The sequence below is a fragment of the Gambusia affinis genome, linkage group LG13 (genome assembly GCF_019740435.1).
Source record: "Gambusia affinis linkage group LG13, SWU_Gaff_1.0, whole genome shotgun sequence".
In the NCBI taxonomy this organism is placed as follows: domain Eukaryota; kingdom Metazoa; phylum Chordata; class Actinopteri; order Cyprinodontiformes; family Poeciliidae; genus Gambusia; species Gambusia affinis.
Genome location: NC_057880.1, coordinates 8549878 through 8568984, shown reverse-complemented (window position 1 = coordinate 8568984; position 19107 = coordinate 8549878). Strand labels below are relative to the sequence as shown.

Sequence of the window (19107 nt, the reverse complement as noted above, 5' to 3'; positions counted from 1 at the left end):
TGGAGCGGGCGGCAGGAACGGGGTGCGCGCCGGCTGGAGCGGCGGCAGGAACGGCTGGTGCGCGCCGGCTGGAGGCGGCAGGAACGGGCTGGGTGCGCCGGCTGGAGCGGCAGGAACGGAACGGCTGCGCCGGCTGGAGCGTCTGCTGGCGGCTCCGGCCGCGGAAGCGCTGCTGGCGGCTCCGGCCGCGGAAGCGCTGCTGGCGGCTCCGCCGCGAAGCGCTGCTGGCGGCTCCGCCGCGGAGGGTCTGCTGCTGGCTCTTCAGGCGACGGGGGTGGTGGATCGGGAGGACAGAGTCTTGGGTCTGGGAGGCAGCGGTTCTCCAGCCATGACAGCATACGCTGCCTCACGCTCCCACTCTGCCTCCCTCTGCAATGCCACCAGCTCAGGAAGCGGAAAACGTGGAACCCAGAAGTCCAGCAGCAGACCCAAACGGATGGCGAATCCAAGCCGTCTTGTAGCAGCGTACGGCTTGGACATGGCAGCCTCATACTCGCGTATGGTCTCCGTTAATTCTTTTATTTCCTCTGGGTCCATGATGGTAATTGCGTGCCTCACCGTTCAGCTTGGTCGGGTCCTTCTGTCATGAAGCGGTGTGTGGTGGTGAGGCAAACGCAGTAGACCCAGATGAGGTGAGAGGAGTTTTAATGAATGATATAAATAAACAGAAAACACAGTCCACAGACCTGGCAGCACTGCTGAGCGGGAGGCTGAAGCTCACTACAGGTAGCAACAGGCGATAAGAGGACTCGACATACACAGACTGAAAACGGACGAAGCAAGACGTACACTGACTGACACTGACGTAGACAAGGATCCGACGAACACAGACACACACAGGTGACGCTAAATACACAAGAGGGTAATCAGGGAACGAGACACACCTGGGGCTAATCAAGGGGAGACAGGACAACACGGAGACTCAGACACACAGGAAACTTCAAAAATAAACACAGGAAAACACAGAACACGACACTCGCACTTCATTTGTTCAACATATGTAAAAAGTTTGAGCAAATTAGTTAACAGCTAATGCATCGTGTTTACTTTGTATTACTTCTTTTCTTTTTTCTTTTAGTTTGACAAGTCTTCCTTTGTGTTAGTCGCTCATACTTCACAAAGCGTCCCAACCGTTCAGGAAGGACGGTTTAAAACTAACAGCTGTGGTAAAAACACACACAACCACAACATAACAGACACGCATCACACCTGTGAGTGACGCGGTTTCAAAATGCAGATAATATGCAAGCCACCATTAGGGCGCCGATGGGAAACCGCAGCACATTGTTAGAGGGAGCGTGCAAAACAATCAGAAGGCCTCCTTCATTTGAGCGCACTTCCATCGTTGGGTGACAATCTTAACCCCTTCGCTTCCTGACGGATCCAGACGGTTCCTCAACAGGCAACTTTTGAGGACAGAAGAGGGACGAATGAACACCGCACAAGTCCAAGTCGGGAACAAATTTGTGCCATCAGAGGCGTGCTTGGAGGGTGAAGAGGAGGAGGGCACGGCAGGAAAAGACTGGAACTGGATTTCCGACCACATACTGAGGTTTTAGGAAGACCGTGACGGGAGAGGAATTCCAAAAGAACCATTACTTTAACCCGGAATGACTCGCACACAATGGAGCTATAAACTCTTCTGGGATTGGGGATTTATGGCCTCTGTTTGGCAGATTATTGTTTATCCCAAGGTGATGACAGGCAGAGGAAAGGGATCTGCTGGAGACGCTTAAAAACCACCGGTGAACAGCTCCAACTTTATAATAGTTTCTCTGTTCTGCTGCTGTCTCACACGTTCCTCCATGAAACCTCCCAAAAATAATAATTAGGCTCTTGTCTTCAGTTACCCTCCATTCCCTCCTCCAACATATACAAACTCTATTTATCACAGAGTTGGTCTCTGCTTTTCGTTGAGTTAGATTATGGGTGTAGGCATCTCTGAAAAATGAAATAGTTCTGCCAAAAACATTCCGCCTTCGGATCGGCAGCCAACGAAAGAGCCGAAATGTTTGTTGCTCTTGATTACCCCAACCTGTTTTACCATTATTCCCAAGTAATTAAGGCCAAACAACATTTATTTGCTTTGTTGTGTTTCTCTTGGAAAGGACAAACTGTTTTACTCAGAAATAAATAATGTTGAAAAGGCAAACAAACTCTTGGCTTGATTCTTGACTCTCCATCCCTTGTGACTCATCATAAAATTTGAAATACACAAAATAAAAAATCTGCTCTCTCTGTTTCACGGACGTTCCTGTGAATTTTTGCTCGACTGCTGTTACATTTGTAGCAAGCATGCAGAAACATTTGAGGCACACAGGGCAGCGAAAAAAAACATTAGAAACCATGAAAACCAGGAGAAAACATGAGGGCCAGCTGATTGTAGTTATATCAAAAAACAGCACATTTTACAGTTTTACAGTTTGAGCAGAAATTTCAGCCGTTCGTCTCTGGAAAATGTCAGGAAAAGGGAGGCAAGTAAAGCTTTGAAGGAGCAGTGTTAGAATTTAAGTTGTGGAACATTTCAAGACTTTAAGATCCAGGTCAACAACCCAAAAGTAAAAATAAGATCTAAAACAACACTTCTAAACTATGACACGTGAAGGCAGATCTGGAGAACCTCAGGTCATTTTTTTTTTTTACTGCACCTGTTCCAAACTGTCACCAGTGTCATAATGAATACGAGTTCCTGTAATCTGACCAGCTGAAATGAAACAGTGGTATTTGACTTTTCTGCATATCAAAGTTAAGACAAACTTGCGAGTCAAGTAACGTGACAGCGAGGGGTCCCATGCACGTGTCTGTGTGTGATAAGGAAGCTGGGTTGCCCGGTTGTTTATCATGCTAACAGCATGCGCGTTGCAGACGGCTCCAATGTTTCAGCCCTTTCCTTCACTGAACACATAATTTGCGCAAAGCTACGTCTGTCTCCGCTTGCAAAACATCACGATTCCAGGAAAGCTGAACTCCCTCCTGACGACCCTGGCCGGAGGCATCTTGAACTCTGCTGCCAGCTCGTCGTCATCTCTAGATTTCGCCTCAGGGATACTGGACACTTTAAATGGGAACCCCATCAGCCATCACTTCTCTATAAGCCTTTATCTTATCAGAGCCTGACAACCATCCTGTTGGCCTGTCCTGATGGAGTTTAGCACCCGACCACAGGCGACTAAGGGCGAGGATGTTTGGCCATTTGAAGCCCATTAGTCAATTGTTCCCCGTCTCTTGCTGCGTGAGACACACGTTGTGTTTTCCAGGCTTCGCCGTACCAACTCATCGAGCTGCGATTGTTTTCAACCAACTCAAACGAACCTGAAGACCATCTGTGAAAGCCATTGGATCCGCAAAAACATGCGCAGTTGGTTTTTCCCGTTGTCGCCATCAGCAGAGTGAAGAGAATAAAGTGACTCGAATGCCAGAAACAGTCAAAGGAGAGAAGAGGCTGGAAGAAAAATGACTTTTATCAAACAACTCCATTATTTTACTTGTTGGATCATCCAGAAAGAACCTGAATATTTCACTGAAACCATTAGTTCAATCAATATTAACAGTAAAGTCTGTTTTAACTATAGAGCAGGGGTGCCAAACTCATTTTTGTTTTGGGCCCAGTCAACATCATGAAAGCTCTTAAAGGGCCGGCTGTGAAGAATGTATTGATAACACCGGTTCACAAACTGTTAATATATGAATGAGTTCCTAAAATTAAATATTATTGAACATATTTTCAGTCCCTCCAGGATTGCGTATTTCGTTTTGTGATTTTTTTGCAATAAAAAAACAAAGTGTTTGTGACACTAATTTGGAAATACTTGAATTATATCTATGGCAGAAAATGCGACCTTCATTCATTAGTCAGTGAACTGTTTTTGGTCCTTTGCCATTATATTTTAAAAATGTAAAATTAAATGACCCATTATGTGACCCACTTATAGCTCCAAATCTGCAGCAAAATAATGACAATCAAAAAAATATGGAGATTTTTGTCCTATAAAAATACTATTGTTATTACTGAGGTATGTGCCTGATTTAACACTGAGCATGTCTCCTGTTTAGCTGACTACTACATCACAACGAAATTAGTTGATAATATGTTAGAGTCATACGTCGTTTAGTAACACGGCCGTCTAGTCTTGTTGCGCAAAGAAGCCGCAAACCAGCTTGTGTTCCTCAAAACTTGTCTCTCTCACACGTCTTCCTTCGCAGCAAAAATAACAAGAAAAGCTGTAGTAAAAGGCGGCATTAACTCCTTTACATATGTCTTCTGGTTTTAATAAGTTGTCAGATCATTAATTATAAGCAAAAAAAATCAAACAGCAGTCTTAAATGGTGACTTTATTTGTTAAAGGGAACAAATCTATTCCAAGCAGCCTGGTATTTTGTTGAACTAATCTGGGTGATGATAAAAGCCACCAGCATCTGCTTTAAACTCGTATTCAGACTATTACCCCAAGTGTTGGGGAGATTAAGTCCACTCCTCCTTGCAGTATTGCAGCGATTTCAAGCATTTATTTTACTACTAAACTTAAAAGTGTTTAACTGGAACTGACAGCTGAGCATTGGTTCTCCTTCAGGGCGTTCTTCATGGCTGTATGTTTTCACAAGTTGTCTTGTGTTTTATCAAAGCAAAACCAAAAGCTTTGCACTCTGTTGTCTGCAGTGCGATCTGCCACTCACCACACAACTTATGACAGGTATGGTCTGGGAATAACATTGAAGCTTAAGTGAAAATTAGCCATGTTTACCTGCATATTGTAAACAATTTGTGGATTTCTCTGGTTGATATGTTCACTGACCAGGTTAAATCTGGCCGATAAGTCCTCCACCTGCATTTTGTGCACAACAGCAACATGTTCTGTAAATGCATTTAGATTGTACCCATCACATGCGATTGATTTAAAGAGATTTAAATCATGTTTATTTATTTTAATTACCGTTGCCACTGTGTTTCATATCTAAAGCAGCCATGGTGGACTTTTATCTCAATTTTTCCAGTTTCAAACATGGACGTTTTCACTTTTCAATAGAAAAGGAGCACATAATTAAACCACATATTTCCACCACTCGTGCGCCATGCGAGGCCTTTTTCTTTTCTTTCACTTGTTAAAAAATAAATTTATTTAAAGAAGAAAGTTTCTGCCCAGGGTTTGAAATGAGGATGTTTTTACTGCAAGGCAAGCGCTTCATCCAGAGCGGCGTACCGCCCTGACGTTTGCAAAATGTACAACTTCTTCTGAACTGGATTCACATGCAACATGTCTTATAAAATGAGGAGAAAGACGTTCCACCTTTTCCCCTGGTTTCTCTCATTCCAACCAACAACTTTGTTTTACAAATAATGAGATTCCCTTTTGTTTTTAACAACACTTAAGATGTTTCTAATGCCAAACACACGTGATTATTTCCAGGAGTTTCCCTTCAGGCACGATGGAAGAAGTCAGCTTTAATCTCTCGATGATCATGGGTTTTCATCAGTGGACGGATTCCTCACAGTCTTTTCACACAAACATTATAAGAATACCTCCTTTTCAAGACATTACAAACTACATTCAAGTGAGGTTAGTACAAATATGTGTGGATATTTGTTGACAAAAGGCCGTCAGAGCCCAGCTCTCCTCCCGCTGAACTCAACATCCTCATCAGTGTTTGTGTATAAGATACTTCAACAAAACAAACCTGAGCTTATCTACTTATGAAAACTAATGAGACCACATTCCAGCGGCTCTAAACTAAACTGATTTGTTTTCTGGATAAATACGGTGAAGCATTTAAACTATAGACATTATCAAACCAATCATATTCTCGCAGATGAATACGGAAGCCCTCTATGCTCTTGATTCTTTGTTTTCCACTAAATAAACACTTCTGCTGTGGAGATGTCTCCACTGCTTTCTGAATCTTAGGAATTTCGACGATCTGCTCAACATTTGGTACCAATTAGAGCAGCTGTTGTCCATCACTTAAAATGTAAAACAGGAGACGGCTTGCAAAACACGAAGGAAAGACAGGAGATAAGCAAAGACAGGAGTATCCATCTGGAAGGCTTTGTGAAAGTCCAGGAAGATTAATTTGTTTCAGGGAAATACAATATTCTGTTCAGCACAACAGGTATATCAACGAAAATAAGAGCAACAACCAGATTTTAAAAAATAAATAAATAAAATCTAAAATCAAAATCAGCTGTAACCAAATAGAATATGGCGCTAAGCGTCGTATATGTGTTATTCCTTAAATTGGGTTTAGCTGTATCTGTCTAACATATAGAGACGATGAATATGCCAGGATATGATGGATATGTTTAAATTAGAAAATAATTTAAACCAAAAGGTATTTTTACACAAAAAATACCCATAAACAGATAACTGACGCCTTTTGAAAGTACATCTGCACTTAACGTCTCCCAGCTTTTCGCAGCTCCTTAAGTGTCAATAACTTTATGCAGCAGCAGACATCCGGCTGAAACCGCAGTGGCAACGACCCGGTCCGGATCAGCTGGCTCCTCTCCCCCCTCCGGCATCATATTACTCTGGTGCTTTGCCCATATGCTGTATACTTTTGTCCTTGCCTGGTCTTCAGACCACAGCTTCTAATTTTAGTCGTGTAATTGTCCTGCCGCACCAGGTGCTGGTGGGAGATCAAGTGTTTGGTCAGAGCCGCAGAAAAGGACGACGGTGAAACTGGGTCATTTCAGGACCGGAGCAGTCCATGCGTACACCTTATGGAGCGTGTTCTACAGGATGTCCGCTGAAATCTACGATGAATTTGGTTTCAGTGTTTAGACGATATTTATTCAAATTACAAATTTTACCAACTCGATTTCAGGAGTTCACTAAATGACACATTTTGCATAAATTCCTATTGCTTGCGCTTTGAGGAGCTTTAAAGCACAGAGATAAGCTTTACTTTGACTATACCTATGTCTTCTAGTGCATGACAAGAGAAGTTATAAGAACCTCACCTTCCTCTTGAAATTTGTCAGCTGAATCAAGGTTATTGGAGATGTTGCATCTACTAAAAGACTTTGACAAACAATTCAGGCAAGGCATAAATTTAAGCACAAACCTTTTAAGAACAACAAAAAACCAAAAAACCAAAATGCATTTATTAAGTATCTGTAAAAAAACAAAACAAAAAGGAGATGTGTATGAAGGAGCTGCAGTCATTCAAGAGCTGCGTCAAAAAAACAAAACAATACGCAACAACAAAAACACTTGGAAAAAGCCTACAGAAGAGAAAATCATGAAGGATGGCTTCATTTCTTGTATCTTTTTGAATGACTGACTGAAGATGGTGATTCTATTGATTTTTATTGTTTAATCTTGTTATAAATATGTCTAAGACGAAAGTAAGTCTATCAAAAACAACCAATTAACTGATAGGGGTGTCATCACAGGAATGTTATTAGGGACATTTTGGACCAATCAATACAACTGCGAGTTAAAATATGTATAGACTTTTACCATTAGTCTTCCAATAAAATGTAAAAAAAAAAAATCTGTTTTAGTTATGTTAATCTAAAACTGTGTTCTTATCCAGAAAGATAAATTGCATCACATATAGGATCACAACAGGAGACAAATATTTTAAGTTATAACTTGTGCTGATTAAACACCTGATAATTATCGCAACACTGCAAAAACACAAATATTACCAATTATTTTTGGTCCAGTTTCTAACCTCAGTAAACTTGAAATAAGACAAAACTTACTTAAGAGTAGCTTTTTAGTAAGATATAGAAGCTTGTTTTATGTAAATAATTCCTGAATATTGATAGAAAAAAGTGCTAGCTTCATTGGCAGTTAAATTAACTTCTAACATGGGAAAATATCTTGTTATAAGTGAAATAATCTGCCAATGGAACAATAACTTTTTTTGTCATTGTTTAGGAATTATGTGCTTAAAACAAGCCTCTATATCTTACTAAAAAGTTACTTGTCAATTAGTTCTGTCTTATTTCTAGTGTACTAGAAACTAGACCAAAAGCACTTGGTAGGATTTGTTTTTTTTTTTGCAGTGAACAGTGTTACAACAGAAGCGTAAAACTGTCAGGGGCCAGATTTAGATGGGACCCGAACTCCAAAGGCTCAAGCAGTTTAATTATGTCACCCTGCTGCCACCATATTCTGCTAATGACCTATTCATCGAAGCGAATGTATTCAAGCAGGAAACCACTTCCCACCTCTCCAGGAACAGAACTGCTTTCTGAAGAAGAGACATCTCCTTTCTTCATTTTAGCTCATTTAAACGAAGAGCCATTAGAGGTCTTGGACTAGGTCAGACCACAAAATAATGGCTCATTTAATCAAATGGTTTTGAACAGCAAACATCTCGAAACATGCAGGACGTTATGTTCTTAGGACTCTTATCTGCTTTTCCTTGCTACTTTCCATTTATGCGGTGTTTGCAGTTATTGCCCCCCTTAGCTTTTTTGTTATCTGTTTTTTCCTTCTATGATAGTGTTTATCTGATTATTTATAGAATATCTCGTTCCTGAATGAAGCCACTGAATGGAACTATTGATCCCATCACCACTGTATTCTCCCCTCATTTAACTTTCCTATAGAAAGTGTTCCTGGCCCTGCTTCATTGTTTAACAGTGTCGAAAACTAACCCCCAATAAAACAACTTATCCCCGCTGAGCGTCGCGGCTTTCTCTAAGCCCAACGAGTGACTTCAAAAGTTATTGCGCTCCACCGGCAACTGCATAAAACCCACTGAGGAAGGAGTTGCTGACATGTGGTCAAGGATTTGCATGGTGCAGGAGTAGTTTTTAGCCCAGTGGGGTCTATTCTTGGAGCCCTTTCATGTTATCTGCTGCTGCGGGGGAGCTGTGTGCAAGGTTTCTACATTCTCACACTGACACCTGCTGCGGAGGTTCAAATGCAACTGTGTTCAAGTCCCAACCTCTGCTCCAGTGGTTCAGGAGTCCTCTTTCAACTTCCTGTCCAGCTATCAAAACACGCACATCGATGCAGGGGATAATATTAACACGGAAAATGATAGATAGATAGATAGATAGATAGATAGATAGATAGATAGATAGATAGATAGATAGATAGATAGATAGATAGATAGATAGATAGATAGATAGATAGATAGATAGATAGATAGATAGATAGATAGATAGATAGATAGATAGATAGATAGATAGATAGATAGATAGATAGATGTCATTTTTGAATACTGCAGATTATGTCTGGCTATAGTCTCATGGTCAAATGCAGTGCAAACTCCTTAATGGAAACATATGCAGCCCTTAACTTTAGCATTATTGAATCAAAATCTGTGAATTACTGACCGATTTCAGAGTCACCAGCCCCTTACACGGCAATGTTTCTTGTGTTGCTTGCTTGGACCTCTGCCTAACACAGGGGGGTTTATTCCACATTGCTTACAGATGCAAATAATCAAAAGAAACAACTACAATAACTTTTTTTTTCTTTTTTTGCCTTTAGGCGCCCTGCCTCCCTGGGCAGAGAGCCCCTGTCAAAAAGACCCACCGCTTACAGCTGACGTCACTGCTCATCCCCCGTACACTGATGCGCCAGTTGCGTCCCATTTGACCTTGTCAGCGTTTTTCGCTCCACCTACTGCTGCACAGAGGCTCGTTTAAACTAAACATTAGCATTTGTGGATTTGCGGGCCAAAAATCACCACTTTGTTGGCATCCCACCCCACGCACTCCACACCCTCCAGTGCCTCCACGCTGGGACTCTATTTGGCCGCCTGAGTCGGCAGTCTGCAGCACATTACATTGGACGTCGCATGAGAGGCGTAACACATACTTACCCTCATGAAGATGCCGTCACATGCGTCAGGGACCAGTGGCAGTAAAAACAAAACAAAACAAAACAAAAACAACGTGGATGCATGCGGTCGCCAGCTCCTCCGTCTCCCCCTCGATGCGCTGCAGAAACTCGGCGCTCCGTTGTCACGCAGCTGGCAGCGAGTTCTGACTGGCCCAGATTCCGACAAGAATAAGAAGTAAAAAAGGGAGAGAGAGAGACAAAAGCACGGGGATTATATTTGTTGTAACCAGCCCGAGCAGGTGGTGGTGAAATAACGTCACAAGGTTATTTTCTCTCTCTCTGTCTCTCTCTTTGCTTCCAGAGAAAGTCACTCCGTTCAGTCTGAAATCCCAAACCGGTTAAAAGGGGAACACTGGCCACTCTTTCGAGCATTGATTTTTATTGATCAGCTGTCAAGAACTATAGCGCTCAGAGAGAGGGCCCAGTCTGTCGCCAATAAAACTCACCACAGAGACAGCTGACGTTGACGCGCAAAACTCTAAAACAGCAGCTTTTCTGCTAAATTTAAGATAAGGGGATGACGTCAGGCAATTAAAAAAAAAAACAATAATGAGGAGTGTTTTTTATGTTGGTCTTTTAAACGGGCATTGCTAAATCCGTGTTATCAGTTGAATCTCATCACATTGGCAGAATGAGGGCTGATAAATTTAGCAGTTTTTACTCTCCCTGAAGTGCTCAAAGACCTGAAGTCAAGCAGAAATAGCATTCCTCTTATCTAAAGACATGCATAAGAGAATGTTGTCAGTTTTGTTGTCTCTGTAAATGTAACAGATCAGGTGGAAACCTGCCACATATGTTCATTAATTCATTAAAAATGCCTGGAGATTTGCCAATATGTTGCATTGATTAGATGAGTCCAATACCAAACTTTCTGGTAACCTAAAAAAAAAAAAAAAAAAAAAAAAAAGCTATGCATGGAGCAAGGGGAAGCACGGTGGTGGCAGCATCATGCTGTGGGGATGTTTTCTTCAGCCGGGGCATGGAAAATGGATGAACATGTGCTGTTAGAAGAATCAGAATCGTAAACAGTCAACTGGAGCACCAGTGGTTTTGGATCAAAGCACACGCATGTGTTAGAATGGCCTAGTTAAAGGCCTGGACTAAAATCCAAAGGAGAATGTGCGGCAAGACTTGATAATTGATCTTCAGATATGGTCTCCATCCAATCTGACTGAGCTGGAGCGCAAGTGGAATGAGCTAAGATTGCTGTGCCTCCAGATGTGTAAAGGTTGGTGGAGACATTTCCCAGAAGGAAGTTCAGAGTTCAGGGTTCAGGGTCAGAGGTTAATGCAAATGTTCGCCGCAATGTTTTGATTTTATATTTCTTGTGGCTTTCATACCACATGAAAAGCTCTGTTAGATACGTTGAGGTTTGTGGGTGTAGCGTGTCAAACTACTACTGCAACGCACTGTGAGCGCTAATGCTTCTTTATGACCAATAATTATATAAAGCGTATGATGATTGCCATTTTTTTATTGGATTTTGTAACATAAATCCACAGAAAAATAGAGACTCATAGAAAATACGTAGAGGCTGTTCATTGTGGCTCTCAGTTGTCAATATTTTGCAACCTTGTAGCTCTTTCTACGTGATGTCAGATCTGTGCCCCTCTTCAATAGTACTTTGCGTTTAATAGCCTTTCACCCTGAAGGGTTCAGCGTGTGATTTATGCATGACTGGATCTGCGACAGGAAGCAAATGATCAAAGTTTTTGTTTTTTTTGTTTTTTTTACAAAACAAACTGCTTTGAAGTCTACACGTTGGATTGTATCAATCAGATTTGTCAGGGTGGAAAACAAAAGCAGAACTCTTCATCCCTGTTTGCACACCAGCGTCTCCGTCCTTCACTCCCATTTTGAAGCAGATGTGTGAAACCAGCGGCATTTACGGTTGCTCAACTCCGCCGTGTGTTTGTCTCCTGCGTCCGCCAGATGTTTGTTGTCCTCCTCCACAAGTAAAAAAAAAAATTACAAAAAAAAACAAAAACACTGAGAAAGATCCTGATAGGAAGCAGAACCTCGTCTCTCACCATCCACATCAGCATTCCACCTGGAATGCCCAGGACTCCCCCGGTCCGGTCCAGAGACAGCACCGGCTGGGTTGGTGAATTACCTCGGCGACCCAGTTATGCAACCGGAGGGATGGTGGGATTCCTGAAGTCGGCAGAGTTCCAGCTGCATTCCCCATGGGTGCAAAGTGTCACTTTTCACACGTCCCACTCACAGACACACAAAGAAAAGCTGCCAACCCAAATCTTTCCCCCTCCCCTGATGTGTTTAACACACAGTCTGACCCACATAAAGAAAATCCCTATGTGAATTAACTTTCACATAGTTGAAGTCACAGCAGATTAACCTCTTGACCCATTTTTGTCCAGAAAGATAGAGATTTTGTCAAACAGGCGTGATGACGGTACAAATGACGTCCCATGCAGAGGAACAAGATGTGACTGAACCAGATGTAAACAAATCATCTGATTAGGTCTGAGTGGCTCCTCTGTGTAACGAAGTACCATGTGAGAAACTGTTCCCCAGAAATAAGGCTGGTTTCCAAGTGGTCTTGGTTCTACGGGGAAGCTTGCGTAACCAGATTAGTTTTAGGCCTGAAGGTCATAGAGGGCCGGCCGGCTTTGACGCTGTATTTTTTTTGAAAGATCTGACCGGCCTGAAGCAATTTGCCAAACAGTCGAGTTCCTCATTCAAATGTTTGGGATGCTGAAACCACCTGGAAGCAATACAAGTTGTTTCCATGACCAAAATCACAAACGGCTCTTCAAGATTTGATTCCTCCTGAGGTGTAGGGGGAAAATGTATTAGTAGTAAACATAAGACATGTATAATCAGAAATAAGTGATTGAAAGTCAGATAGTGTGATTGCAGCTTCAGTAATGAATTATTTGAGGCACTATAAGTTTCATAATATGTAAAAGAAAATATGCTAACTACAAACAGCAACTTTAATTAAAAGTAAATCTTAAGTTGTCAATATTAGAATATAACACTAATTCTGACGGATTTAAAAACAGAAAATGGCTACAATGCCCCCTAGTGGTTGTGTTCACACATCAGCAATTGAGAACAAGAAATTAACTTTTGAACGTCGCAAATATTTTGACGCATTGACATGTGAGTTGTTCTCTTTGCCTATTCGCCTTTATTTTGTAAAATAAAAAAGGGCATCGTACCTCTTTCTAAGACAGAGGAACAAACATATTTAACTGAGAAAGCTAACCAAAGTATTATCTTTTTCAAAATAAATTATACAAAGATTGAAATATAACTCACAGTATTTATAGTAAATAGTCACTTTATACAGTCATGGATTAAGTGCCAGAAAGATACTGGCTCCAAATTGGGTCGGCTCTGCCAGGGCAAACGGGTTCTAGGTGAGGGATAGAACCAAGAGCAGCACAAAGATCGCTTAGAAATATAAACACATAATGTTCCTATTTAGAGATGGCGATCTGGACAGGGTTCCCTCTCACAACCAGAGCTACAGACAGAAGTCAGAGTTTCTCCCAGTGTTTTATCAGTCTGGTGAGTGACCCTTAATGATTTTCTAAGAACATTTTATTGGTTCCTCAAAAACTGTTTTTCTGTAACAAACAAAAACCTCACCAAAAAATATTTTTAATGGCATAAAGAGCATACGTGCATTAACAATATATTTGAGCTATATTGAATTAGCCCATTTTAACTCTCAATCGCATGAACCATTTCAGTTCCTTGTCAATTCTTGGACAAGGAACTATAGTACTACAAAATACAACATGTTAAAATATAATATGCCTGCAGGTTTTGCAACTGCTTTTGAAATCTGTAGCGATGTTTTTTCTTTTTCTATGGGAGTGAAACGCTGAAGCTGCAGCAGAGCACATCTACTCTCCAAAAGTGCTTGTTGGAGTGAAAAAAAACTCAAACCACAACATTCAGGGACAATTAAAAACTGTTTATTTTTGGTATTCCTCAAAATCGTACCAGAAAATAACAGGACATAACAGAAGTAAAAAGATAACACAGGAAACCCAAAATAAAACTGATGAATGTTAAAGTTGCCAAATACAACAAACCTTAACTTGCACGACAAAGTGTTACTGTGGTAATTGGGAAAGTTTGCCAATCACCACGGCGCCGTGAAAAATGATTTGTATTTATTAGAGGGAAAATATGTATTCAAACCAACCCGGCCTTCTGTGATTATGAGTTCAAATAAAGAGATTAGTTCATCGCTGAGATCGCTCTGATTGTCCAAATCCTCGCTCTCGTTTTCTCCTACCAGCATGGATGTGTGCACATTTAGTGTTTTTTTTTAATAATAAACACAGAAAACACTAGAAGGGAAGATTATTGTTTGTCTATAAAATATCTTTCAAATTACCGGTACTCATATTTTGTATTTTCATTTTGTTTGTGGGTTTTATTGGTCCTTTTGTAATGTTTGTAAAATGTAACAATGGTTGAGACGGTTGATTTGAATTTTGTACTTTGATTTTGTTTGTATCTCAAAGAATTTCATTATGCCTTTTTTTGTAATGTTTGTAAAAGTATGATTTTATTGTCATGTGTGTAGTGTGAAGAATAGACTCCACTATGATAAATACTAACAGGGACCCTTAAATAAACAACACTCTTTAAATAAGAATAAAAAATAAGGTCTCTTTGTTTTGCTAAGGACTTTTCATATCCGGGCTTATTATTAAATGTAACTAGCTATTCTGATGACATAAAAGGAATTTCACAAACTTTGTATCTGAACTGAAATAATTAAGATTAATTAAATACATTGCTAATTTTATATATATATAAATATATATAAAATCAGCAAATATAAATATCTTTATGACTGTAAAAAAAACAATAATAAAACAAAAACTTAAACTTAAATTGTCACCAAGTTGCTCCTTCAATACAGTCTTCATAAAACACGCCCCTTCACTTTTTCTGAGCGTGGGTGCCCAGGTGGGATTTGAGGTGGCCGCTCTGCAGGAAGCCCCTCCCACAGACGTCACACCTGTACGGTCTCTCTCCCGTGTGGCTCCTCATGTGCTTCTTCAGGTGGCCGCTGTGGGTGAAGCTCTTGCAGCACAGCGAGCAGCGGAAGGGCTTCTCGCCCGTGTGGATCCTCATGTGGATCTTCAGGTCCCCCTTGCGCCGGCACTCTTTGCCGCAGACGTGGCAGCGGTGCAGCTTCAGCCCCGCGTGGCCCGCCATGTGCTCCTTCAGCGAGGTCGTGCTCCTGAACAGCTTTCCGCACAGGGGGCAGCACTTGGAGTTCTCGTGGGACCTGCGGTGCACGTCGAGGCTCTCGGCGGACTCGAAGGTCCCGCCGCACACGGCGCACAGGACGCCGACGTCCCTGGAGTGGGCTTGGTAGGCGTGGTTCATCAGGAGGTGGCTGGAGGGGAAGGAGTTGCCGCACAGAGAGCACCGGTAGTCGGCTCCGGGTGAGTTCAGGTGGGATGAATCCGAGTCTCTAGGCGAGACGAAGCTAGACTGGCCCTGTTCTGTTAGGTCAGGTGGAAAAACGGCCGCAGCGTCGTCTTGTGGATGAGGTTTGACCTCTGCCGGCTTCACTTCCTGGGGCTCCTGAAACTCGTCGGGTTCGGAGTTTCGAGTCCAACGATGCCCGGGTGGTTTTGCATCTTCCTGCTCAAGCTCCTCCCCGACAGAAGCTTGAGGAAGATTTAAGGCGTCTTCATCGACGCCTGGCTGGTGTTGCTCCTCCTGATCAGCAGCCCAGAGCTCGTCGCGGTCTTCCTCTTTAATGTGGTGAAGCTCCGGGATCCACTGGGTTCCCTCACGGAGCTGGGACTCACAAGGCGTTTGGTCTTTGGTCTGAGGAAGGTCTGAAAGAGAAGAGGAACCTTTCAGTTTCAAGCCCTCAATTTACAATCAACAAGATCACACTTCTTGAAAATATCAACCAGAAAACAAGGAATGTGGCAGCATATTCACATCCGCTGACGCGTTTGTTCATTTCCTGGTAAAACTTTATAAATGTAAGTAATGACCTTCACAATAAACATATGGCAGCTATTTTTACACTAATGCACATCCATGGACAGGTAAATGAATGGACTGATGGTGATTTATAGGGAATCTCTGGCTCAATAGGGTTGAGAAGTTGTCTTTCAATCAAAGTTTTGCATTTGATTCGTCTTGCCGTGTGTTGCTGTTACCCTGAGAAATGCATTTGTCACCAGGTTGCCAACTGATCTGGGTGGCTAGATGGATGTGTAAAACCTTTAAGCAATGGACTCGAGCCTGGAATTACAAAAACCTTTCTTTGTTTTTTTTTGGGTCCAGGTACAGATTTGGCCAATCTGTTTTTACCTTCAGTTGTTATGAAAATGTTGTACATAAACAGCTTAAAAGAAACGTGGCTTCGCATCATATCCATATCTGATGCCTTGAAACTGGAATCCATTTCTTTAAGAACCTCCTAATCTTTCCTAAACTCCGCCTTCAGCGCGTCATCACAACAATTTGGTTGAGGTGGAAAATACCTCAACCAAATTCCACAGTTTCCGACCTGCACCAAAACCCTGCAAATAAAACAGGTGAACCAGAATTTGAGAATAAAACGTCAGAGTAGATATAAAGAAAAAGAAAGAGTAACAGCAGTCCCAGAGGTCGACCAAAGCACTTTCTCACGCAGCAGGAAACCCGATGGCTGTTCTAACAGCTGGTCATGATGTGAAACAGGAGGCTTCACAACCTGAGCTACAGATAAGAGGAAACCATCAGGATCTGTGATCCATCGGCTCTTAAATACTTTCTCCCTCTGTCATTCCATTGTGTCACATATAACCTAATATACAGGCACTTGCATGATGATGAAAATATTTATATATTTCTTATTTAAAACTAAACACTTTAGAAAATAACTCTAAAATCTCATCACAGTAGCCAGTTTATTTCCACAGCTACAAGGAGAGACATGCATGTACTGCTACTGTCAAGATATGGTAGAATTGTCCTGGATAATGATAAATATAATATTTTAAACATTAGGAGTTAAAGAGACAGTGTTGTACTATTAGTTTGGTTTTATAAGTGGACTGAAGGGCTGGAATGATATCAGTAAAAGTCTAGAATCGTGGAATAAGCAACATTTTGATGCAGAAGCTGAAAGTAGTGATACGCTGAGAAACCAGGAAGACGGTGCTGGTTCTTTCGCATCTGGACAGTGGTGCTGTTCGTGTTTTGGACCCAGTCCGCCCCGTGGGGTCAGCAGCGGTGAACACACCTGTCCTCTGGCTCTGCAGCTCCAGCAGCAAAGCTTGTAGCCGATCGATTTCCTGCTTGGAGTTGGACGCTTCTTCTTCGTATTTGGCGATCGCTCCTTCGAAAACCTCCAGGATTTCTCCGAGCACCGCCGTGAGCCGCTCGTTCACGAAGGCCCTGAGCAGCAGCGGAGACATTTTCATAAAGGGATTTGTTAAATGAATTTTAAAAAATAACCTAAATGACCCCGTGTGGAGGTTAATAATAAAGCTGCTAGGGAGGGGAGTAAGGGGGTCTTTTCTTCGTTGATGTTTGAATTGCATCTACAGCGTGTCGCTATCGCCCTCTTCTGGATAAAATAGAAATTGACACCGTTTCCTCTCGAGTCGCTTTGAGTGAACAGATCAGACTAGAGGCAACAAAATAGCAGACTGAACAGTCTGTGCAGTTTATAAATCAATTTTTTTGCTGGCATATGATTTATACCATTTTTCTGGCCTTCTGATCATTGGTTATACCTCACTTGTTTTCATTTTCGACCCAAATATCTCAACAAATTATTCATTTAATGGCACATCTTCAGATGTTTATCGGTTTATCTATTTTGCATTGATATGAATTTTATATTTTTTTATTTCTATATTCAAAAATATAGAAAAAAATATAGATATCAGTAATTTGATAATGATATCAGTATCAAAGTACTCATATCCCCTGAACTTTTTCTCATTTTGTAACATTACAAATAGAAACCTCAATGTATTTATCAAGGTTGTTTTTTTTTTGATATACTTAAAGAAAGTAGTGCACAGATGTGTAATTGAGTGGAAAATTAAACATGAGTATATTTTTATTACTAACATCTTAAAAGTGTGGAATACATTTTCATTTAAAGCCATATAGTCCATTTAGACCAACAGTTGGTACTTGTAGAAACCACATTTGCTTTAATAACAACTCCAAACTCTGTACCAGCTTTGCAATTCTAAAACTATGTAAAATTCACGCAAAATAGCTAAACAGTTAAATTAAAGGGAGATTACATAACCAGAAAATTTCAGCATTTGAACAACTCAAAGCATCCAGCTACAGCTACACAAAACTGGTTTAAAGACAACAAGATTGACTTTCTGGTTGGCCCTGTCAAAGCCCAGACCTCAATTTGATATAGAAATTTGTGACAGGACTTGAAGTTTTCCCAGCCGATCTCCTGCAGCAGGACATAACTTGAGCAGTTTTGTAAGGAAGGTCGGAGTAAAACTGCAGCGTCCAGATGTACAACCTTGACTGAGGCCTAGCCACACACACTCCAAAGATGCATCTCCAAAACGGAAGGGGGTGAATATTTATGCAACACTATATTTTATGTTAGTTTTATAATTATCATTATTTTGTAAAAAAACAAACAAAAAAAACAACAGTTTTTACTTTGACAGTAAAGTAGTTTTTCTGGTCAAAACTGAATTTTCTTAACCACAAATGACTTATAAAAGCAATGAATAGAGTTTAAGATCTGAGGGGTGGAATACGTTTTATAGAGAAAAGCAGATAATTGTACATGAGTGCTTGCATGATGTACAAAAGCATTTGCAACTTGCTGAAAGGAATGAGAGATTGATTTTTGGATGTGCAAACGTGACATTGTGATTTGCAGACTGAACAAGTAACTTTCAGAATAACAATTCTATTCTGAGAAATACCCCAAAGTAACTGAGAAAAAAAAAGTAAAACCATTTATTACTTTGATCCAGGTTCACTGCTTTGCTACTTTGTGTCGGTCTGTCACATAAAATAAAGATAAAAAAAAAAATCAAAGCAGAAAATGAAACCCTGGTCTTCAAAAGAAAAACAATTCTCACACTCTGGTTTCCTTTGATGCAAACCATTTGATGGGAACGCAAACCAGCGCAGGATCCCTGGAGTCTGCATGTTCTGACGCGGGCACATCCTTCTGACTCCCTTCACTCAGTGAGGTCACAGTGGAAATGTGACTTTAGTTTGCTGATGCAGAGCCAAGTCGTGGCCCCACTGCTCACTGCTTCCTCTCGTCTCCCCAGCAGACCATCTGTCCCAC

General features: G+C 41.3%; 2 protein-coding genes across 2 annotated transcripts in view; both read right to left on the bottom strand.

Annotated features, from left to right (window-relative positions):
* The window catches only part of LOC122842089 (equilibrative nucleoside transporter 1-like), a 34925-nt gene extending 24835 nt beyond the window's left edge, over positions 1–10090 (bottom strand). Inside the window, exon 1 of the mRNA XM_044135627.1 lies at positions 9787–10090. The gene's annotated coding sequence lies outside the window, so the exon portion shown is untranslated. The remainder of the gene's footprint in view (positions 1–9786) is intronic.
* A 3650-nt stretch (positions 10091–13740) lies between these two features.
* Positions 13741–17361, bottom strand: LOC122842088 (zinc finger protein 16-like). The gene is made up of 2 exons (XM_044135625.1): positions 17056–17361; positions 13741–15652 (listed from the first exon to the last, which is right to left on the bottom strand). The coding sequence occupies exons 1-2, from the start codon at positions 17354–17356 to the stop codon at positions 14739–14741; spliced, it is 1215 nt and encodes a 404-aa protein (XP_043991560.1). The 5' UTR covers positions 17357–17361; the 3' UTR covers positions 13741–14738.
* Between the last annotated feature and the right edge of the window lie 1746 nt (positions 17362–19107).

Coding starts and splice junctions, on each gene's coding strand:
- LOC122842088 (XM_044135625.1), bottom strand. CDS start 17,356: ATGCAATTCAAACATCAACGAAGAAAAGACCCCCTTACTCCCCTCCCT. Junction 15,653..17,055: donor GCTGCAGAGCCAGAGGACAG/GTGTGTTCACCG, acceptor CTTCTCTTTCAG/ACCTTCCTCAGACCAAAGAC.